This window comes from Anthonomus grandis, chromosome 13 (genome assembly GCF_022605725.1).
Source record: "Anthonomus grandis grandis chromosome 13, icAntGran1.3, whole genome shotgun sequence".
Taxonomy (NCBI): domain Eukaryota; kingdom Metazoa; phylum Arthropoda; class Insecta; order Coleoptera; family Curculionidae; genus Anthonomus; species Anthonomus grandis.
The window spans coordinates 16,764,925-16,790,469 of record NC_065558.1 but is presented as its reverse complement, the minus strand read 5'-3'; the positions used below and the strand labels follow the sequence as shown (position 1 = coordinate 16,790,469).

The following is a 25,545-nucleotide window of genomic DNA, read 5'->3' as shown; positions in this document are numbered from 1 at the left end:
AAATTAATATTTCATCGAATAAATTGTCTTTGAATCATTAAATTAATGAGTCTGAACTGATTACTGATCGTGAATTGGATTCTTCTTTTTTATAAACATGTCCTCGAAAGTTGAATCTCATTCATGTTCATATTCTACTAGTAAGATTGAAATTAGCTCTTCGAAAAGCTTAAGTATCTTTATTCTTAATATACAATCCCTAAGAAACAAGATGGATGAGCTTCATCTTTTGCTGGACACATGTAATTTTCCTGATATTGTACTTCTGACTGAGCACTGGTTGAGGCCTAGTAAATGTTTTTTAATATCTGATTATGTTCCTATATCAAATTTTTGTCGTCAACAATCTATACATGTAGGAACCATGATCTTGGCTAGGCAAACAATTGAAACGATTTTTTGTAATATTGATAAGTATGATAATCTTCTGTTAGAGAATGTTTTTGAATTCTCTCTTTCTTTTTGTAAGCGTTTTAACTTATATATTCTTTGTGTTTATAGGCCACCTACAGGAGATATTGCTATGTTTTTGGACAAACTTGATTCTCTTTTATCCCAGTTGTCCCTACACTCTAAGGTTATATTGGCTGGTGACTTTAATATCAACTGCACTAATGAAACCTTGCCACGTACTTCTCTTTTAAGTATTTTAAATTCTTACGACTTGAAAATGCACGTTCTTTCTCCCACACGAATAACTTCTTCATCTGCAACTACAATTGACTATTTCTGTACAAATTTTGATGACGTTTTATGTACAGTACTCCCATCTGGTATTTCCGACCATGAAGCTATTCTTGCTGAAATGCCGTATAATACTGTATTATCTTCATCTCATTATATGGGAAGAATTTTCAGCAGGAGAAATTTCAATGCTTTTTCTGCTGCTACAGCTTCGGTAAATTGGAATGCCCTTGAAACGGCTTCTGACCCATTTACTTTATTTTTTCAAGTTCTGTGTGATAAGATCAATCAGTGCTTTCCTAAAATGAGACTTAAAACTAAGAAACGAAAACCATGGGTTACAAGAGGCCTTAGAATGTCAGCTAAAAACCTCCGTTTTTTGATTAAATTGTGCAAATATACCACAAATGAAAATATCCTTGTATATCATCAGAAATACCGTAGTCTGTACAGAAAGACAATTAAAGAGCAGCAAAATCTAATTATTATAGGGATCGCGTAAATATGTCATCAAATAGGCAAAGAGAGTGTTGGTCGATTATTAATGATTTTAGACATTGCCATAGAAAAGTATCTGAACCGGAGTTAACCTGACATTTTAAACGACTATTATTGTGATATACCTAATATCTTGCTCAAGGGCATTCGTAGTAACATTGATCCCTTACACTATCTTCAACAAGTGTCGGTTGAGCATTCATTTTTCTTTCATCCTGTCGATCTTACCGAAGTAAAAAATGAAATCAAACGCCTAAAAAACCATAAATCATCTGAAGCTGATGGGATATCTTCGAGGTTGTTACTCTTTTTGCCTGATTCAGCCTTAAATGCTTTAGTTTCTGCCATAAACAATTCTTTACATATTGGCATTTTTCCTTCATGTTTAAAAAAGGCAGTGGTTATCCCTCTTCATAAGGGTGGAGATTTGGATCAGCCTTGTAATTTCCGTCCCATTTCTATTTTGTCTACCCTCTCTAAGATAGTTGAAAAACTTGCAAAAAGCAGAATTTTGTCCTTTTTACATCATAATGGCATTTTGTCTGCAAATCAGTTTGGATTACAAGCCGGTAAAGGGACTCATGATGCTGTTTTTAGCTTTTTGGAGAGCGTCTATGTGTCCTTGAATTCTGGAGAGTCATCGGCGGCAGTGTTTTGTGATTTATCCAAAGCATTTGACTGTGTAAATCATGGAATACTGTTATCTAAGCTCGATAAATATGGTTTTAGGGGCGTAGCGTTGCGATGGCTTGAGTCCTATCTATCAAATCGTACTCAGAAGGTTACAGTTTCTGGGCGTTTGTCTACTTCTAGATCCCTAAAATGCGGTGTTCCCCAGGGTTCAGTGTTGGGACCACTGTTATTTTTACTGTATGTGGATGATTTGAGTTCATTGAAACTGCAGGGCAAGGTGGTTCAGTTTGCTGATGATACCACCATACTATGGAGCCATAAAAATTCTGATTATATTAAGACTTGTATCCTTGAAGACCTTCAGATTTTATCAGGGTGGTGTGCAACAGGCTCGTGTTTAATGTAAGAAAGACGTCTATTATGGGGTTTATGTGCGATGTTCAGGGTCTGATGTTTGACGAAAATTCCCTCTTGCAGAATAAAGAGTGCTGCAAGTTCCTAGGAATTACCATTGATGGTCGCCTTCGGTTTGAAGATCATATTTTACATTTAGCTGGGAAATTATCTTCTGGATGTTTTGCAGTAAGAATGGCAAAACAAGAGCTGGGAGGGGTGGTTGCCCGTTCAGTGTAGTTTTCACTTATTGACTCTAATATTCGGTATGGCTTGCCTTTTTTGGGGTTTAACCAATAAGGGGCTACTTAACATTGTCTTTGTTATTCAAAAAAAGCAGTTAGATACCTGTGTTCTGCTTAGTTAAGAGATTCTTGCAAACCTCTCTTCATTTCTGATAAAATCCTAACTTTTTTCACTCTTTGTCTTAGAAACAGCTGCTCTTATTCACAGAATTCCTAAACTACCCTCTGACACTGGCCATTTGACTCGTCGTGTAAATGATGTTCCCCTACCTATTCCTACGTCTTCCCTTACCAAAAACTCATTAATTTACATAAGTAAAAAAATTTACAATCATGCTCCTCTATGTGTTAGACATCTATCGGATGTTAAGAAATTTAAAAGAGAATTAAAGACGTTTTTATTGGCTAAGGCATATTATAACCTGGATGACTTTTTTAATGATAGGTTTTAACCTTGGACATGTTGAAAAGTTTTCTTTTTTTCCTTTTTTCTTCTCTAGTTTTGTCAACAAGTTTACCTTTATTTAGTAATTGATTGTTTTATTTAGTTATCTTTAATTCAAGTATGTTCAAAAAGTTTTGTCTCTTGTGTTTAATTTTGTTCATAGTTTTGTCAATTTTTGAAATTGTATTTTTGTTCTGTTTTTTTTAGCTTGTAGGATGCTTGTACACAAGATTATTCTTACGTAATATAGCACACTTTCTTTCTTTCTTTCTTTCTGCTTTAAATTAAATGGCAGTTATTCTCTATAAATCTATTTATTAAGCATTGTGCTATTTTCACTAGCCTTCGTTATTTTAAAATATATAAGCCTATATAGATTCACCTGAACTGCTAAATGCATTAAAAGTTTTTGCTACTCCTATACAACTAGAAATCACCTTCGATTTTTACTAATAAAATAAACGTATTAACGTGGCAGGAAAAGCAAAAGGTTCTTATTCATGGTTTACATTCACACGGCAACAATGGTATAAATAGACCTTTTTAAAGGCTCTAAAGCCAATTTTAGGAGGAGGTTGCTTCATTGATCTTAACATTTACCTGTATTTCTTTATATTTGTTGTTTGTTGTGAAATATTGGTAAGTGAAATGGTAAATTTATCCAACTATTCAGAATTAAAGTATTAACAAAAAACCTAAAAGTTAGTTTACGTTTGTTTGTAAATACATTCATAAATATTTATGCGAAAGGTCTATTTAATATTAAAAGACGCACTTTTTGTGTAATACAAAATAAAAAACCCTTTGAACAACTTTAAACAAGGAGAAATGTAAATCTTGCAAATATAAGTTTCATGTAAAAATTAATTTTATCGATCATAGGTACAATATTTTGTTGTCATCTATTATTTAGATTTAGTACGAGTAACACGAATTTTTTGATACGAATAATTAAGTTAGACCGATTCGTATGACTCGAAACCTAATACAATCGCTGAACTCTAAAGAACTACAATAGTGGCGCCATCTTTAAGCAGAAGAGAACTTAACAAAATCCGGCTCTCTAAACACCGAGGAAATTCGGCAACAACGTTATATGTCAGAAAAAAATCACAAATTTGTCCTGTAGCAACACGGGGAGCCAAATCGTTTGACAGCTGTCAATATATTGCGAAATATCAAATATTTTTGAATTTTGAATTTGTCAACCACCTGCAAAAAGTATATTTGATTTTCCATTGCACGTTCAATCCTTTATATCTGTAATGTGAAGCAATTCTAAGTCTTTCTACAATTTTGCAACTTTATACAAGTAAATCCAAAAATTCTTTGAATAAGTGGTACTCTCAGCATAAAATGAGTGCTCCAAATCGACTTCCAGGGCTCCGTAGCAGGCAAATTGAGGCTATGAAAGAATGCCAAATTAAATTGCTGAGTGCGGAAAAGATAAAAACACTGGAAGTGCCAAGGGAGACAAATATTTTGAAAAATAATGATATAGGGTCAAATATCTCTCAAAACATTCCCAATAGCCAGCTTGAAAGAAATAAACCTGTGGTAAATGATAAAATATGTGATACACTAGGTGATCAAGTTCCAACTAAAGTTCCAAAAAGGGCTCCAGAGCTCCCTAAAGAACAGATTAATTTAATAAGAAAACATATTTTGACTCAGCCGAAGATGACACATAGCAAAAACCTATCCGACTTTAAAATTAGGTCTCAAAACTTTCCAAATAGTAAAAATCCTACAGGGGAATATTTAAAAGTGGGTAGCAATCAATTTGATGCTGTATTAGACCCAACCAGTAAACAAATAATTGCAAATTCCTCATCAACTCATAGTTTGACCGAGCCAGGTATGTCTGAAAGTAAATCATCAGACTTTGAAAGTCCAGATAAATGCATAAATAATATAAATTGCAGCAGAAGTTTAGTAGTGAATAACAATCTAATTATTAAACCTACCCCACAAACAATTTATACAAATCCCCCAATAAATTCGCCCACATATCCCAAGCCAATAGTTGATCTTTTAAAATCTACCCCAAGAAGGCCAACAATGCTTTCTACAGAAAATATTAAACCTTTAACAGTTTGTCCTATTGAAGAACTTAAGGTATCTTCTTACTTCCTCCTTAAAAAAACATGTGAATTCTGTAATTGTACAATAAAAGAAGAAGAGACAATGTATCTTCGATGGCAAAACATTTGTTTTTGCGGTACTGTTTGTCTGAACTCTTATCAGCAAGAGAATTTACCCAAATATTGCACTAATTGCTTAATAGAAATTCCCCGAAAATCTTTTGGCAACTATGTTTATCGGTCAACTAAAGTATTGCAATTTTGTTCATTGGATTGTTTTCATTTCTATGAGAACAATAGCAACAGATGCATGTACTGCTTTAACAATATTACTGCTCCTTCAGAGTATTCTCAGAATTTTTGTCACAAGTGCTATTTCAAGCAAGTTAAATCTGAGGATAAAATTGCAAATCCCTTGAAGAAGGAAATTTGTGAGCTATGCAATTGTCAGACATACAATAGTACAATCATTGAAACAAGTGCAGGCAGGTTAAGGATTTGTCAGGAGAGTTGTGGGAAGTGGTACTACAACTCTAACAATATTGTTCAGTCTTTTTGTGATGTATGTAAGATGTCCTTTCATAAATTAGATGAGATTAAGGTCTCATATAAAGGGGTTATAAGTTCTGTTTGCTCAAAAGAATGTGAAAACCACATATATTTTTCACATGCAGAATTGCTTTCCTGTAATTATTGCAAGTTAGTAAAGTGTGATATTGATCTGATAGAGAGGTGTTCTAGAATTGAGCCTCCCAGCTTCTTCTGTAGTATTTCATGTTATATGAGGGGCTATAATGGTATCACAGATTTACTTGAATTGAGCAAGGATCAGACTCTTTATGACTGTGCAATGCTAAAAAGAAGCTTGTCCAAAATAAATGTGGCAACAATGTGTTCAGTTCAAAAGTCTGACAAAAGTGTTTTGGCCAATCAAGAAATGATGGAGAAATCCACTCAAACTTATTTAAAATTACCTTTTTTAGTACCTGTTCCTATTCCTTTACCTCTGGTCCTTCCACTTAGCCAGTCAACCTGTGAAAAAGTTTCTCAAGACATAAGAGACATTGTGGGTTGTAAAAATCAGGTACATATTCAAGAAGTTACTGATAAAGCTGTGGGAATTGAAGCCTCAAGTGAATCAGCCATAAATATTTCTAAAATAGTCAGAAATGATTATCAAGAAATGGAAACAGTAAATGCTTGTTGTAAAGATTTTAAAGATAATACTAAAATACTTGTCACAAGTGATATCAATACTAACAACCAAAATACAGGACAAGAGGACTATTCTGATCAACCACTAACTATTAATAATGAGCCTTATGAAAAAGCTGAGACACTAGTTCCAAGTGATAACTCAGTTAATGTCATTAATGACAAGGTGGAAGATATTAAGGGTATTACAGAAACTACTTTAGACCACTCAGCTTTGGTAACAATTGATAACTCACTTGAGGATAAAAAGACATTGAAAATGGAAACAGTCAAGCCTAATTTTGATGATTTAACCTTGAAAGTAGCCATTAATAAAACAGCTATAATTTGTGATATTTCAACTGAATTTGGCCATAGCCTTGATAACAAAAAAGACAGCACAAATATCACAGAAAATGTGAATAAAAAATCTAAAGATAAAACTGCTTTAACAAACAATGATAATACAGAGCATGAAACACCAGATAATGAGTCAGCAAATAGTAATGCGGTTCCAAATGATGAGATTATACCAGATAAAACAGCTTCATTACCTGGTTTTAACTGGGAGAAATTAGTTGTAAGCAACAAGGAGACTTTGATTACAAGAGTGGAAGATAAGAATGCAGAAGGGATGGTACAAAGTGCCATCAAATCTTCTGAGATTGAGTTTTCTGACACCATTAAAGATGAAAACCACATTAAATTAGACAATGTGAAATGTGATGATATTTTAGACAAAACAGCTTTACAACATACAAATAATGATGACATTATGAAGCCACAAGTTAAAAGGAACATTACAAATAATGTGGATATAAAAGATGAGGATATTACTACTCAGATGTTTAAACCTGGTGAGAACAACAATGGGACACTTGTCACAAAAAATGAAGATGTCCAAAAGATCAGACCTTCCAAACCTGGGGATAAAAATGATTTGATTGACAGCATTAAAGAAAAAATAAGTAATTCAATACATCAAGTTTTAATTGATATTAATAAGGCAGGTGTAACAAATGAAGTTATAAAAGCTCAATCTGTTGCAGCAATTAATAACATGTTGGCTGAGCTAATTGATAAAATGTTTGGAAAATACAAAATATCTGATGCAATTTTTGAAAAAATAGTACATGCAATAGAAACAGGATTTGAAAAAATGAGTGTAGATCTTGATGATCATTGCATAAAAATTGATGCTGACACAGATACTCATAATATAGTCACTCTTGAAACTGCAGACGAGACTAGTGACTTAACGAGTGATGACAAAAAAGGTTTTAATGATATCACTTTAGTATCCGATGAGAAAATAAAGCCTCTAACTTTCAACTCGTCTCTAGGAGTTCACGGATTGCGGTCATGGATGAAAGCTTCTGATAAATACTCATCAAAAACTGATTCTCTCCTTGAAATGTCAATTACAGATCTGGCCGAATGTCTTACTGGGTTTGTAAGTGAACTGAAAAAACCAACTGGGAAACCATATTCACCTGATACAGTGTTTTATTTATGTCTCTGTATCCAGAAGTATTTGGAAGAGCATGGGTATGTTATAAACATATTCTTTGATAAGGAGTTTCGAGGCTTTGTGCAAAATCTGGATAAGCACTTGACGGCATTTTCGCGGGTAGTTTTGGAAAAATCATTCATTGAAACAAGAGTTGAAGAAGAGCATTTGTGGCAAAGCAATATGCTGGGTATGCACAACCCTTATGTTCTGTTGAACACCATCCTGTACCACAATATGAAATACTTCAGAATGGTAAACATCTCGGATAACGAACGCAAAAACTTCAGCGTGGAGAAGGTGCTTAAAAAGAAAAGTGAGTCAATGGATTACTGTACGGTTATACAATACTATCCAGAAAAGAGAAGGAATTTTTTTTTTACAATGTTCCCAAATCAGCAAAATCCCGACCGCTGCCCCGTAAAGCTTTTTGAGTTTTACTGCTCCAAATTACCACCACAAGCCATCAGTCTTTATAAAAGGTTCTATTTTAAGCCTTCAACTTGCAAAGTTGAAAGTTTGAATTGGTACAGTACAAGGGGGTTAGACAGGAGTCTCTTGGAGTTGATGATTAATAGGCTGCGTGTCGTCAGGGAACTGTATACTGAAACAAATGAGGTCTAGAAGGATTAACATTTTATTTATTTATGAAGAGAGTGATGCTTTTTTTTGTTTATATTGAGGTAGGTTCTTCTATATGTTTTCATGTTTTTGTCACATGTCACATTTTTTCTCTGAAATTGTATATGAACTGACCATTTTATTTAACTTTTGGCCAAGAAGTTTTAACCTATTTTTATTTGATTGCATATTGCCTAAATTGCAAATATTTTTTTTTAAATTTTATTCAAGGTAATTCTGATCCTCATGCATTGCCTTTAGCCATAGCAACCATGCAAGGCTGTCAACTTATTGGTATGCCTGAAGCGGACGTACTGCTGGCACAGTGTGCCATTTATTTGGCACGGTAAATTCAGCAAAGTTAATAACTCATTTAAGATTTTTCTAATCTTCCAGTTTTAGAGCTCCAAAGTCCAGGGAAGCTGATACAGCTCTTGCAAGGGCCAAACAGTTGATCCAGCAACATAAAGGCCCACAACCAGTGGTTCCTATGCATATAAGGAATGCACCCACTAAATTAATGAAAGAACTTGGTAAGAATTTCATGTTGTATTAAATTATTCCTGTTTCAAGGCGATATTCTGCGATTGAATAGGTTGAAATGGTTAGCTTGTTTGTGTAATTTCGAATTTATCAATAGAAGATCAGAGGTCTTTAAATCAAAGTAAAAAATCAGGAAACACAAATTTAAAATGAATGATGTCAAATATTTAGATGCTTAAAAAATCCTTCATGCCTTGTTATTTGTATTGTGATCTATAATTTTATTATTCTATGTACTTTAGAATAAATATTTAAAATTGCTGATTTGTGGTCATCCTTAATCTTGCACAAGCCTTTTCACAGTAATTTTCCTTAAATAGTTAAACTAGTTTTTTTCTTTGAGATTCAAGCAGTTCAATGCATATTTTTTAGGATTTTTTCATCCTTATTACAAAATATATAATTGGGTTTGCCGTTTTAAAATTTCAGGATTTTTACTTCTTTTCTTACCCTTTTTGTAAGGAAAGAAATGTGTATAAAAAGCTGTGTAACAGTTTGCCTGATGAATCGGATCCACGTCTAAACTATCTTATGTTTTTTTAAAGAATAAATTTTCTCTCAAGCCTGTTCCTCAAACAGAGACTTAAAGTGTTCTCTGCCGCTTGTGTCACTACAGATTACCCAAGTAAAGAAAGTTACTTTAGAAATTATAAACTCATTTATTTATTTATTCTTATATAGTACAAGCGATTTTAGCAATAAAACATATTACAGTCATTGACATATCACAGTTATCCAAGATGCAATAATTTTAAATAATTGAAGATAACACTAGGAGAGTCCACTATTGAAACCCAAAACCTAATTGAAGTAATAATCACAGGACAATACAAAGTTTTTGTGAAATTTCACCTAAATGCTCTGCTCATAGTAAAAATGTCCAGCTAATCTCCAAAAATATACAGCCCTAAGTAGTATTCCAATACTGAACAAACAAAACAGCGATATAACTTTGAAAAACAACTTCTTATTGGCAAGAGCGCTGTCAAGCATTGAACAAATACCAACATCTTGTGAGCTTTTAATACCATATTTTGAATATGAGTGTTAAAAGTAAAAGATTTCAGTGTATAGACTACCATTTAATGTATAAATTGTTAGTACAAAGGTGGTCATAGTTCACCTTTATACTATTCAATATTTTCATCAAGGTTCATTTCACGATAAGTAAATTTCAGTTAAATAAAATTCTATTGTGTCATGTTCAAAACAAAATATGTTTCTCATATCTCATCATTAGCAAGATGATCAAGTAGACTGAGTGAACACGAAAAAAAAACTCAATTCTGCTTAATAATATTGATCATGTTAATTTTCTAAAGTTTTTTTTATGCAGTTGCAGATACTATTTCTTTGTTCTATAAGCTGTTCTCCCTATAATATGAATAACTGTTAAACTTTGGCAAAAGTACAGAACAGTTTTATTAGTTTTTATCTTTATAAACTTAACATGAAAATCTGTGATGATTGTGTTAAACCTATTAATTACTGATCTATTGTCTGTTTAAACTTTTAGCCACCAAATGGCTAAAACATACTCCATCTCTTAATTCTTCCATCTCTGACAGTAACCGATTGTTTTATTTATACCTCCTTAGCAATATTCCATGCACTGTTAGATAAATTTTGAGATTAATATATTCTATGGTTATTTAACATCTAGGGCATTTCCTTAATACAATTCAAAAATCTTATGGCAAATTTTTGAAATGTGGCTGAATAATAACAGAATAGTAGACTTTGGAGTTTTGATTTGTTGTCATCCAGTCTTGAGATTCTATAATATCACAAATGACTTTTGTATTATCATTATTATACTTGTTGTCTTTTATTATTCATATTATCTATCATATTTATATTATATTGTTGACTGTATAGATACAAGTTGAATAACAATAATGAATTTCATCTGTATTTGCAAGAGTAGGAGGAGGCATATTATACTTTATAGATATTTAAGTTTTTTAGTGTTTGCCGTATGTTATGTTTATTATTTTGATTTTTTTAAATTTTGCAGATAGTTTTTTTTTGTTATTTCGTCCTAAGATAGTAAAATATTTTGCATTTTTATAGGATTTCAATGAGTACAATACTAGTACCTGTTTGTGGTAGGTCCTTTCGTCAACTATGTCAAACCTAAGACCCAAAGCGTGAAACCCGAGTTTATATATCACTAAATATCAAATATAAAACTTCCAATGGTACTCTTTTTGGAAAAACTTACTTTTATGGGAAAAGTGAGGTAGCTTTATCCTATTAATAAAAAAAATTAATTTCTTAAATGATGAAATCTTATTGGAAGAAATCAGCAACTCAAGGTTGACAACGTCTTATCTCGAGAATATTCAGTTACTTCTATTTGCTTGCTTTATGAATAATATGAAGAAGTTTTTATTATGTTTAATGTTTCATAGTGACTTTAGGATGTATTATTGAGGCTCAAACTTGTTTTGATATAGTACAACTTGGCTTAAATGTAGTGTTCGATTGATATTAGATGCACGTAATAAAAACTATTTTAAGTCATTAATTATTATAGCAATAATTAGTAATTATCTACAAACTGTGGAAATAGAGATTGTGGAGAAAATTTTCAATGAATTTTAACATTTAGTGATCATTATAATATCATTAGCGGTTACATTATTAGGATTTATTATTAAAAACACAAAAAGGATTATTGGCAGCAAGTAAGGTAGGCTACTTTCCTATATTTATGGATTACATAACACAACATTTAAGGTGATAAAGTATAACGAATATCGAAAAAATTAATTAGTCCCCGCTTTTGGGCCTAATTCTGGGCCTAAAAATCAGTTGTTATTGCAATGATTTTATTATATATTTTTAGGTTCTTAAGCAAATTTTTGTCTCTTCTTTTATATTGTATGTGTTTTTGCTTGTTCCTTACATTTCGTTCATATGTTGGAAATAATAAGTGAATTAAAAAAAGTGGCATGTTTATTATATTACTTTTGTTTATTTTATAATAGTAACATTTATATACAATAATAAATATCATTTACATCCTGCTATAATGTGTAACAAATAAAACACATTTTTTCTTAACTTTCTTAAATTTTAGAATTAGAAAAACCTCTACTACAGGCTACTCACTGGTCTAATGTTGCTCTCACCATCTTAGTCTGGAGAGTCCAGTATACACCTGCATTCTGGACCCTAACATAAAACCCTAACAAACTCTTAACAGTTAATTCTTACAGGTGTAATGGTCAAACTTTCTTTTTTCTTTAATAGCCCTGCTCTCCTCTATATCAAAATTTAATAGATATATAATAATAATAATGGCTTTTATTTGAAAATATACAATAACAAATACAGTAAAGAGCTATTACTACAAGATATAATATGGCGCAGTCTAGCTTAGAAGCTACTCTACTGAACCATTTGATATTGGTCTAAATCTAAATAACAAATAATAACACAGATCTGTCATAATAATTAGCATATAACGCCAAAAAGCATTCACCTATCAGAAGAATATCAATAAAAAATAGCAATATGTATAAGTTAATAAATAAACATAGGAAAATTAACATTTCATGTACATCTAAATTTAAATGCCATCACTCACAGTATGAACACAATTACAGCAACCATTTTCATAAAGAAATAACTATTGTAATATAAAGTCTTCTACATGAATAACTGATCAATATTAGATCTAATAAACCTTTTGAAAGAAACTAGTGTGAGAGATTTTATGTGCAGAGGAACTCTATTATAAAGTCTCGCTATATTGTAACTAAAAGACCTTTCAAAAATAGAAGTTAAGTGAAGAGGTATAGTTATACAGCTCGTATCGCGAAGATCTAGATTATGGATTTGTGAGCGAAACTTTATTTTCCTGTATAAGTAGTCGGGACACTTTCTTGCTATTATTTTATAAAATAACACAACTGAATGGAAGACGCGCCACTTATCCATTCTAAGCCAATGCACATCTCTCAACTTAGCCCACACTCCCCGCTCTCTACCCCGTATACCCCCAATTAGTCTTACACAGTGGTTTTGTATTAACTGAATGCGATATTTATCCCTTTCCAGCAAACATGGGCCATAAACTACATCGGCACAATCGAAGTGCGACAGCACTAAAGAGTCACAAAGCATTTTCTTTAATGACTCTGTCAATAGATGCCTTTGTTTAAATATAAGCTTTAGATTTAGGAATGCTGACATGCTCAGTAAACCTCAAATGACTGTCCAGAACCAGCCCTAGATTTTTAGTGTGGTCAATAAGTGCAAGTTTATTATTATTATTTAAATTTATTTGAATGCTATCCTTATGCAACTGTCGTGATTGAGTTCTGCCAAAGAGCAACACCTGAGACTTGGAGGGGTTAAGAGTGACGCAGTGCTTATGAGAAATTAAGAGCAGTGACTCCAAATCTTTAACTTCCTCAATATTAGCCAATCTAAAACGAAAAATATCCCGATTTGACAATGTATTATTTAAGTAAAAATTTAGAATATCTTCATCTGGATCACTCTGCGGAATATTAACAAAGTAGTTATTGATTTCATCTGCTGACCAGCGACCGCTAGGAATTACCCTACTACATTTCCCATAAACGTCCAGATCCCTCATAAGTTTCCAGTTTTCTTTAGATCCATTTATTCTTATTTGATGCTCCAGATAAGCTTTCTGTTCCCTCCTGGTTGTTGCAGAAACTTGATTTCTTAGCTGTCTATAAGATTCCCAGTCTTCAGGAGAATTGCTTTTTTTGTATTTAGTCAATGCTCGAGTTCTAAGTGACATTAGATATTTTAAATTATGTGTCATCCAAGGAAGTTTTTTCTTGGTAATCCGTGCCGATCTTTTAGGAGCGTAAATATCAAAGGTATCAATTAAAAAGTTACTAAAAGCTTCCACCTTGGCATTTATATCTGGTAAATAATATATTAGATTAAAAGGAATAGTATTAAGATGTTCAAGAAAAGCGGGCCTATTAAAATTTTTAAAATCTCTATATGTGTAGATGAAAGGTTCTGGTTTCGATACTTTAAGCTTTAGCTCGCATTTAATAAAAAAATGATCTGAAAAATCAGAGTTTTGGTCAACATTTAGAGTACATATTAGATTAACATGTGAACAAATAAACAAGTCCAAAAGAGTCTCCCCTGCCAGACCCAGGTGAGTTGGTTCGTTCACCATTTGCTCTATGCTAATAGACTCTAAAATGGATTAGAAGCGTTTAACATCTTTGGATCGTAAGTTAGGCATATTTATATTAAAATCTCCCACACACATAAAGCTGTCACATTCTGTTAATAAAGATGACACATTTTCCTCAAATTCATCTAGAAAGCTATTCAGATTACCAGTAGGAGGCCTATAATAAACCTCCCAAATACTGTATAGTATTACCAATTTTATATTTTATCCAAATTTGTTCCGAGTGTACGCTATTACCATAATTAATTATTTGAAAATTAATAAATCCCTTTACATAGAACAATATTCCACCTCCCCGCCCAGTAGTACGATCTCGTCGTATTAAATTATAATTTGGGATTTGAAGAATCTCATCTGCTATATAACAAGTGAGCCACGTTTCTGTTATAAACACAATATCCAGATTATTATTTACAACATATGATTCAAAATGATTAAATTTTGGCACCAATGAGCAAATATTAATTTGTCCTATTATTAACTTATCAGCCATAAAAGATATCTATAATTAGTATAATATCACACACAAACAGTATCAGTACTTAAAATAGTAGGAAAAAAAACATAAGTAACTATGAAACAATTTCATCTTGTTGAATTTGAATTTCATCAAGTCCATGTTGCTCCTAATAACTATATACCGTTCCCCATCAGCCTTCCGTGCCAAAATCCTTCCATTCCTGTGCCAGATATATTTGTACATGTCCTGTAATTGTTGCTTAGCCTTCTTGAAAAGAATATAGCTCTCCTTTGTGAGTTCCTCCTCTATATAAATAGGTACTGTTAAGTCTCCCATGCCAGAATTCTGTGCTATTACTTTTCCCTTTAAAGCTCTAGACCGAAGAAGCTGTTGTTTTAGGTCCAAAGATTTCATAGTGACTATTGAATTAACTCCATTTTTAACTGTTATGTGATGTATATCGTTTACATCACTATTTATAATTTTAGCTGTTTCGTTTCAGTTACCATTTCAGATAAAATTTTAGTACGCTTGAGTTCATCTTCATACTTTTCGTTTAAAAAGTCCATTGATTTCTTCATTTTGCACGAGAGTACAAGGTTACTCCTTTCAACCCTCAACTGGATATATTGTAAAAATATGTGTCGAGTACTGCCCCTGTTTTATTTTTAAATAATTAAATTAGATAGATCAAATAGAGTCTTACGTAGCTCCACCTTTTGATCAGGTCTCGAATATACCCTCAGATACCGGTGGTTCACCTATAGACTTAAACACTAGCTGTGTTCAAGAATAATCCAGAAAACTTTAGTATTGTTTGGTTGTTTCTTTTGTTGTGGTGCAGATTGTAACTTTTTTCTCTGCCTTTTAATTCTCTTTAAGATAATGTTACAACTCTTTATTGTGCGTTTCTTTGCAGTTTCAAATCGTTCAGAACATTCAAACTACGAGTATTTACACAGATAAACAAAGCATTATATCGTGGATTATATAGCCAATAATTTTATATAAAATGTAAGAAGGACCCTAAATTTACCTACTATTTAACCTCAACTAGTTATTTTGCATAATTTTATTTTTATAACAATATGGACACTTATGTCTTTGACTTTTACATTGAGGAACAGTGGGAGATTACGCATTATCAGCGGGGCATATCTTTCTGAACACTTATAGAACATATTAGTGATTAATGAATATCATAATTTACTTTTCCATAATAATTTTATGTCTTTTCAGCCCTGACAAATATGAAATAGTGTAAACTTTTATGTCTGATACTAAACTTGTTAATCGTCTGAAGCTATTATTATATTCCAGCATTAATTAATCTTGATGAATTTCAGGCTATGGACAATTACGTGAGGACTCTGAATTTACGTTTATGCCTCCGGAGTACAGGGATGTTACGTTTTTTAATTAGTGTTTAAGTTTATAACTTTTTTTAAGTTTGATGTTCTTATATTAATTTTTTGAATAAAATTTATGTTGTTCTTTGTAAATATGTACTTTCCTGCTAGTGGCTATACCTTAACCTAAACTCCTATGCTATTTTACATCCTACAAAATAGATATCAGAAAAAATTACTTTAACTAAAAATAATAATTAATTTTAAAATAATTAGTAAGTAATAATAATTAGTATTAATTAAATTTAAAATATAAATTTAACTAAAAATAGGGCCTATTCAAAAATAAAATATTTCCTAAATCTAAGTGAAACAATAGTAAATATTTTAATTTTATTCATTTTATATTTATTATTAATAAATCACATATACATATATGCAATAATACTCACAATTTCAAAATAAAACAATTTTAATAGGTACCTTACACATACAGTGTGGCTCTTAATTGTGACCTCCCCCTTCTTATCTTTTAAACACGTTTATATCAAAAATTAAAATTTAGCACACATCATTAGCAACCCAAATATAACTTTTTGTTCTATGTTGTTTCTTACTCTATTGTACAAGTGAGGAGCAGACATTCTAAACGTATTTTGTCCGTTTTTTTTAGATTTTGCGGTATAGAAGGCGTTTCAATCTATTTTGGTCGTTTACCAATTTCCATAATACAGGGACAATTTAACTACATTTTGTTCCACTTCAATTTAACATTCAATAAAACCTAGACAAATTAAGCGTATTTTGTCCAAAGCTGGGAAACAAAGTACCTAATCAAAATTTCGAGGACAAAACGCTGTTTGTTCGTCTTTACGGTATGTTTAGGTCAATTTTAAAATCAGTATTCGCGAAAGGCATAGAGTAATTAAAAGTATTTAATATTCATTTCTCTATGGCGAAAGGTTAGCATTGCGTTGTTGTTGGTGAACAATTGAAATACTTTTCAGTTAAATATCTCAGTGAAAATGAACGAAGCAGAGCATGTTGGGGTTGAACAACAGAGGTACCAGAAAAAGATAATCAGTAAAGAACGTTGAACAGAGATAAGGTGATTGAAAAAATATGTTTTAGCCTGGTGAGATACATACACTACCGCTCAAAAGTATTTGTCCACATATGACTGTTTTAAAGTTATAACTAAAAATAATAAACCCATCAGTTATTCTTATGAAACGGTTTGTTTATAACAAAATGAATATAAATAATAAATTTTTCAATTAATTAAATTTAAGAAAATCAAATTTTGGATTCATCTATATGTCCGCCTCGATTTTTAATAACAGCTTTACAGAGTTTCGGTAGTCTTCTAATTAATTTGTCCAAAGTTTCCTGAGGTATCTTGTGCCACTCTTCTTGGATGATCCTCCACAAGTCTTCTTTTGATGTGGCGCATGATTTTCGGACTTGTCTATCCAGTTCATCCCACAGTAATTCGATAGGATTGAGGTCCGGTGATTGTGGGGGCCATACCATAACTTTCAGAAGATATTGCCTTTGTAAATGACCTAAATATTGCTTGCACAATTTCGACGTGTGCTTGGGGTCATTGTCATGTTAAAAGATGAAGTTTTCCCCAATTATTCGAGTACCAGAAGGAAGTACATTGTCACTTAAAATTGTTTTGTAACCCTCTTTTCGAAGAATTCCCTCTATTCTAATTAGATCGCCCACTGCAGATCCTCCGAAACAACCCCACACCATCACCAAACCACCACCGCGTTTAACTGAGGCCACCGTACAGTTCTCAGCGACCCTTTTGGCATAACGGCGAACAAAAACTCGCCTCTTCGTTCCAAAAACCTTGAATTTCGACTCGTCACTCCAGAGAACTTCCAGTCATCAATGGTCCATTCTTTGTGTGATTGGGCCCACTCAAGTCTTGTCTTCTTATTAACATCCTTCAGTAGCGGTTTTGATACAGCTAAACGCCCTTTAAGACCAGCGTTATACAGTCGCCGTTTTACTGTCGAAACACTGACCGCTTTTTTAGGCTCCTTGTTGATTTTTGCTGTGATTTCATGGGCGGTAAGGCGTCTATAGCGTTTGCTTGTAATTATATTTAAATCCTCCTTTGAACTTGTTGCCTTTGGCCTTCCCGATCGAGGTTTGTTGCTAATAGTCGCTTCTCTGGTGAATTTCCTAACATTATAATCGACAGTCCGCCTTGGAATTCCCAAATCCGTCGAAATTTGACGGTTAGTCTTTCCAGCCTTATGAAGTCCAATAATAATACCTTTTGTTTCTACCGATAACTCTTTTGCCATTTTAAACTTTACTCTTAAATGTTTCAAATTTCATCGGAAACGAGCTGTAAACAGATTAGTTTTTTAGAAGAAGTGAATATTTTCACTACATTGTTTGTTATTTGCAAGACTATTTTTCTATATATTTTTCAACGAACCATAGGTATGCTGTTTAAGCATATAATATGCAATTTACAAAAGAGATACAATCTAAATATAGGTATAAAGATAAGATTGTTGTATCTAATTTAAAATATTAAAAGGAATACATGGTGGGCAAATACTTTGGAGCGGTATTGTAGATATTTTTGTCATTGGGTATTCGGATCCTGATCTAGAATAACTAAATTTCGATTTGACGTGCCAACATAGGATCGAAAATTTTTAATACAAGGAACTATCGTTGTTTGATGTAAAATCTTTAAAACATAATCTCTAATCCAAGAAAAATAAAAATGCGCAAGATGAAAAATTGGCAAAAATCATAAAATGAAAAATCTCATGATTTTCTCATAGAATATTATGTAGGAGTAGGGTCAAATACTTTTTTAGGTTTGGAATAAGAGTTCCTGTATGTCAAAAATTGTTTTTTTCGACTTCTAACAAACTGTAGACAAACAAGGCTTCATAACATTGCGAAGACAAAAATGACATTAAAGAGAGGCGTGTTGGAGATATACGTTAAAAAAATGCGCTTCAAAACTGGCAAATGTTACAAAATTTATCGAATCACTAAAGGGCCAAGAAAGCCACTATAAGAGAAGTAAATCTAGAAGGATTTAACTGTCATTTTTACTTTACATAAAAATGCTTTGGAATTTGTACAATACTCAAGTTGCTAGTAAGTAATTATAAATACTTCAGCAGAGTCTTTAACAAGAAGTTTAATATAGGTAAGATTAAAAAGCTCATAATTCTTGTTCTTGAAAAAATGTAATATTTTTAGCTTTTGGGACTCCAGGTACAGATGTATGCGGATTCTGTATAAGAACCAAAACAGAAATTGAAAATTGCAATGAAGGATTTAAAAAAACTAAGCTAAAAACTGATTTGTTGCTCCACCAGAGTCGCGCTACGCAGTTTTTTAAGCCATAGTCAAGTCATATTGCTTCGATTTACAATAAGTCCAGGTTCTACCCAAAACACCAATCCAAGACGCATTCTATGCAACAGCTCTCTTTCTATGCATTTTGTATTACTGACATTTCCATGAAAAATCCTGTTTTTTTTTACTTGGTTAAAACATGAAGCTGGTAGAGGAGAGAACAAAAATAAGTTCTGCTTTAACTGATTTTCTGAGCAGGGTACTATTTGATCCCGAAATTAAAGAACTAAGATTATTTTGTGACGATTGCGGTGGGCAAAATCGAAATTTCCATTTGGTACACGCCTTAATGTTCTGGCTTTTTAATGACGCTCCTAAAAGTTAAAAAAAATTACGTGTACATTCCCTCGACCATTCATGAGTGGCCGCAGATAGAGTATTCGTTCGGTCAAATTGAGGTGGAACTACGTGTCCATGCTTTTACAAAAACTTCGAAAAAATATTACAAAATCACTTCCGCGTCATCCTTCATCCAGTCAACACGTGGTCGTTCATTTTCCTTTCCTATCCTTCAGATTCCTTTCCTAAACCCTTTCCTACCCCTTGCCGTTTTCTATAACGTGCATTTAAGTATTAAATTTTTCGGTTTTCCCGACGGTTTTCCCGGATCTCCAAATGGTGCTGGCAGATTGCCTAGTAGCATAGCCAATAACCTAGCAACCAAGCAAGCAAATATTACATAAAAGGCATTACAGTGGTTAAAGAAGATACCAGGCATAAGTGAAACCAAAAGAATAAAAATTATCGGAAAGCCGTAAACGAGAGAAGACAAAATTCTGGTTACAACGGAGATACTATTTCAAGCTTACTTAAAGCAAAGAAAAAGCTGAGTCAAATATATTTACCTACAGTACTACTTCACCATGAAATTAAAAAGAAAAAAATTCACAGTCTCACTAAATTTTTTGATGAGTTTATCGGGAAATAATTGGGTGGAAGATCAAGAGTTAAAATGGCTAGACCCAGTTCTGAGAAACCAGTCTCAGCACAAACCTAATGATGATAATAAAAATTGTGACGAATGTCAAGACAAAGAAGGATGTTGCTGCCTCCAAGACGAGACTATTAATATCTTATAAGTGATTCTATCTGATTTAAAAGGCGGTCCAGACATAACGTCTTATTAAACAATTTATCGAATCAGACAAGTCGCATCAAGTAAAATGGCGCGATGACCGAAATAAGGTTGTACCATAAGTGGAAAATTTGATGAGCGAGACATCATTTTATGAAAATTGATTCGACAAGTTGACGCGTGTCGACAAACTTCGGTTTCATCGAAAAATTGTTTTAGTATATTTTTGTAGTACGTATCGCACTGTGTTGCTTCGTGTATGCGTATTTAAATATATTTTGTGTTTAAAAATTCAAAAACAATATGTCTGATCTTCGTCATTGTTTCCGACAATTTTTAAGAGATTTTATTAAACTGTATCGTGATTTTCCTTGTTTGTGGCGAGTTAAAACTGTCGAGTATAGTGGTCGGAATAAGAAGTCACACGCATATGAAATAATGTAATATTCACCGTGCTGGTAAAGATGATATCTATCTACAAACCGACGTTATGGTACTTTGATTTGCCTGAGTTTCTGAGTGATCAAGATCAAATGAGACAATCGACAAATACTATCGATCGACATAGATCGATAACAAGAGGAAAGTGAAAAAGAGGTAAGTAATGTAGATATATTTATTAATAATAGAAGTAAATTCTATAAGTATTCAATTCTCTTTTTATAACATGTAACACAAACTATGACCTACTAAAAAACTAAATTATGTTGCCATGGGACTGAGCCTCATTGTCAAAATAGCCACAGAACTTTTTTCTATTTTTACATTATTTAAAACTGGGCCCCTTCTTCCTCTTTGAAGGTCATGCATTAAATTAAAATCACCCCTGTCTCCTAACTCAACAGAATAATCTCCAGGAATATTTTCTCTATCCATACTTTCTGGAGGTGCGTAATTTTGTGGAGATTTCTTGCAAAGAAAATGTAATGCTCAACATGTTAAAACAACCTTGTCAATGTTTTCGATCTTCAAATTTATAGCAGTGTGGATAACTCGAAAACGGGACGCTAAAATGCCGAAATTATTTTCAATAGTCCGTTGGGCTCTGGATAACCGTTAGTTAAATTAAATTCTTCATTCTCTATTAAGCGTTTCCCTACTATATGGCTTCATAGGCTCTGGGCGCATTGCAAAAGCCTCATCATCAATAAACGTATATCCAACAATTTCTTTACATTAGCATAGATTCTATATACGAGTATTGACTAGTTTTTCATAAAATGCGATATTAGCAATTACTCCACCATTAAAAAAAAAAAAATGTAACTATTATTATTAAATGGAATTTTGATTTGCATCAAACATGCTTAACTTTATTATATATTTTCTTTACGTTGTATTTTTATTTTTTTTATAAAATTGTCATGTTTTATTGTTTCAGACTGATTTAGCATATCAGAATTTTCCTGGTACACCATCTACCGGTCGCCTATTTATTCCACTATTAGTGCTGCTAGTACACCCGCATTGTAAGTCGCAAAAAGAAGTCGTCTCTTAAGAATAATAAAACAGCCGAAGTTAAAAAGAAGTAAAAAATTGGAATTATTACAGGAAGATTGACATGACCGATTTGGAAAATATAACGCAGTTCATCCTGATCAACTTAAGTTTGCAATGAAACCTATCTCAGATGTTTTATTTAAGTTGAACATATTATTATTCCAAAATTATAACTAAAGACCAACACCCGCCTCTTCCACAACAGCCTCAACGAGAAATCAGAAAGCAACACTTTAACCATGAATATGCCCCACATTGTATCACCAATACAGATCCAAATGGACAAATTTCAAGTCAAGGCTGGCATCAAGGGTATTCCGAATTGGAAATCGGCTAAAAACAGCATGCCCAACAACTATAAATAATTCATAATACAACCTCACCGAAGAAACCCGCTGACACAAATTGAACAGAATCCGTACAACTTTCTCCAATATTGAACAGAATCCGTACTTCACATCATTCCATAAGCAGCAGCAAACACATAAAGGGGCATCTTTTCATCAGCTACGAAATTTTCACAACAAACAAACAAAGAAGAACATCATCACTCACTACTGAGATTGGCCAGGCAGATCAGACGACCGAACTCTACTTTCAGAAAAGAACATAGACTCTAATCCCAAAAATCTTGTTCAGTATGTTTTGAATTTTAAATCCAATGAGAGTGTTTAGAGAAATAAGAAACGTCGTATCACCAAAATAATAACAATAAATGACTAAATTAATAACAGGTAGTGTTTATTTATGTATTTTGAAGACTTTTTTTATTTGTATTCTTATTCTTCTTCAATAATATTTAGTTCATTTCTAATAAAAATATTTTCTAAAACTTGCCTTTAGGTAGTCTTTTTTAAAATCCTGTAGATCGCGTCACAAGTTTCGGGTATTATTTCTCTCAGGAATTGCTTTGACATGATTGTGATGACTTCCAGATCTTTGTAGCTTCTTCCTTTTGCAAGAAATCTTAAAGAGGCACTAAGTTGTAAGTCTCAGTGTGCATCCTCAAGTAATTACGCCAATCATCTGGTTTAAGTTCACGTAATAAACTGACATGAGAAAATGCCTGTCTTTTTAACAGCCATTCCCTCGATCATTTTAATCTTTGATTTTTTCGTTTATTTGTGCTTTTTATTGCAATGCAAATAGCATATAAAACGCGAAACTAAAATTTGACCGATAAGTTGGAGATGTGTGGCCGCCCTTCTTTGTAATTCTTATCGAACGATTTGGATGAACGTTTTATCGTTTGTTAAGACGTTGTGTCTGGACCGTACTTCTTTATACTTTGCGTCATTTGGTACCTTACAAACTGTAGTTTGTCCGATGAAGGCAATCTATGTATATATTTTGTCCTTTAGTTTTTTTTCTTGACTGGAATACACATATTTTTTCCCTTTCCTGAAAAAAATTAAAAATGGACAAAATTCGATTAGATAGTCTGCTCCTCAAGTGTTCTAAAGCGGCATCTCATAATCATCCAACTCTTAATCATCCAAAAATGATAATTTCCCACGCATCCAATGTGATAAACAGCGCATCAACGTGCGCATTTACAGGTAAAACCCCCACTGATCAGCTAGCGAACGAGAGAGAATTGAAATAAACGAAATTTGACTTCCGTATAGTGCGAAACGAACCGGTGCATAGATCGCGCTAAATTTTAAAATAACGCGCGCTTACCGGCTAAATTGTTTTTGTTAGATTTTAACTGTAAAAAAAGTTACAAATTATCGGTTTAATAAAAAAAAAAAACTTTCAGTATAGGGCTGTGACTCATAAAAGTATTTTTTTTTAATTTTGATAAATTTAAATAGTGACAATGACAGTTTACATGATGTTAAGTGTTTTAATCTTAATTTTGGGACTAAATTTTGGAGTGGCAATCCAGGACTATTGCTCCATGAATAACTTTGACGGTGCTAAGGGAAACGGGATGATGTTTACGAAAGAGGCGAACAACGAAGAGTTTGCTGTGGTGGGAAAGGCCAAGGGGTTGCATTGTTGTGCCAAGGGATATAAAAGTATTGAATGGTAAGTGAGAATTTATGTAATATTACGCAATTTATGCTAGATAGAAGAATATCAATTTTTTAAACAAAAAAAAACTCTTTAAATAAGTTTAATTTTGTAACCAATAACCTGTAAAAGTGTCCTTAAAATAACTTCCATATTAAAAAAGAAGAGAATTAAAATTAAAATAATGGAAAAATAGAAAAATTTAAAATTCAATATTGATAAAACGCGCCAATATATCGTAAATTCCCCGAAAAAACATTTTTTTTTGCTGTTTCGACAGTTTACCTAAGATAAATTTTTAATGAACAGTGTATGTAATGGGATTATCTAAACTTGTCATTTGTCTGAATATGTAATAAAACCACTGTAAATAAAGCGCTTATTATTTGAGAGCCATGAATCATATTGGAAACATTTACACTACCTATATTTTTGTTTTTTACTGGATATTTCTATATTTCATATATTATCTATACATAATTGATAAAGAATTAATTAATACCTCACAAGGCAGGAATATTAGACAATAATTTTGTTTTAAAAATATCAGAATATTTTTGCAAGGGTATTCAATTTTTTTGATGTATTGGTTTTTGTATCACTCAGGCAGTAAATAGCTGTTGGTGCAAATGGTCTGAATTTTGAAGCTGCCTTACATGTCTTTAATCACTAGTATTATTTTTCCACTTAAATATTGTCTGGAAAACTCTGTTACCAAACTCTTATAAATTCTGGGTTAAAATCATTGCCTAAAATACTCAATTATTTGTTCCAAAAAAATCTCCTCTCAAAAAATTCCTAATTTTACAACACAAAAAAACATATACCCCTAAAAAATATCACAGAATGCCTAATTTTCCAATAATAAAATTGTGTAAAAAAAATTTCAGTAGACGTTTACCAAGAAATACCGAGGTTCTTCAAAATTAAATAAACCAAAATGAAATTTTTGAAAATTATTTTTTTTCACCAAAACTATCCCCAGCACTCTCAATATTGGACTTAAGCCTTTCCGGCTACGCAATTCTAATTTAGGATGGACTAACTAATAGGACTTTCAAAATTAATAAACTTAGTGCCTTATCATTTACACATGGGCTCTGAGATGTTCAAATGAAAGATCTATGTGCGACCTATTAACGAAAAATATAAATATTGTTTGTTTTTTGTATGGCTCATTAATAATGTGATTTGCGATGGTTCCCGTGTGGGCACTAAAAATGTTCACAAATATATTTAATATCTTTAGAAATTACATTTTAAAATTCATTCACATTAAATTTTATAAATTTTTCGCGTAGGTTTTGTCGTTTTCAATGGTCAAGCTTTGTACTTGATCATCTTCATTTTATTCTTGTATTCCAGATAATTCGCTGTCTTCTTCGGCTTAAGTATTAGCCTAAATCCATATTGGTACGTAATTATGGATACGTGAGGCTGTCAAGCCTATCCGTGACTTTTACCCCATCCATTAGAGACAAGCAAACTCATTCATCTGGAGAACATCTTCTTTGTGGAACGGGCTTCCACCTCACATATTTCCCGACACATACAACCTGCAGCGATTCAAGATAAATGCCCACAAATATCTTCGCGCAAACACCACTCCAAGAGTGACATAGGACTTTCCTCTTGTGCTTGTGTTAACCATAAATAAAAAAAAAAAACCGTATCCGTAAAATGT

General features: G+C 32.5%; 2 protein-coding genes across 3 annotated transcripts in view; both read left to right on the top strand.

The window, feature by feature from the left end:
• The window catches only part of LOC126743658 (ATPase WRNIP1-like), a 30,254-nt gene extending 14,242 nt beyond the window's left edge, over positions 1-16,012 (top strand). Inside the window, exons 4-6 of one of the 2 annotated variants that reach the window (XM_050450857.1) lie at positions 8,539-8,653; positions 8,710-8,840; positions 15,857-16,012. In XM_050450857.1, the coding sequence (XP_050306814.1) occupies positions 8,539-8,653; positions 8,710-8,840; positions 15,857-15,933 (323 nt within the window). In that variant the 3' untranslated portion in view covers positions 15,934-16,012. Of the gene's footprint in view, positions 1-3,768; positions 8,370-8,538; positions 8,654-8,709; positions 8,841-15,856 lie in introns of those variants that run through there. The other variant, XR_007662947.1, reaches the window with a different exon arrangement.
• Positions 16,013-23,440: 7,428 nt separating this feature from the next.
• Positions 23,441-25,545, top strand: part of LOC126743873 (single Ig IL-1-related receptor-like) — an 80,584-nt gene continuing 78,479 nt past the window's right edge. The window contains exon 1 of the mRNA XM_050451114.1: positions 23,441-23,876. Within this exon, the coding sequence (XP_050307071.1) occupies positions 23,665-23,876 (212 nt within the window). The 5' untranslated portion in view covers positions 23,441-23,664. The remainder of the gene's footprint in view (positions 23,877-25,545) is intronic.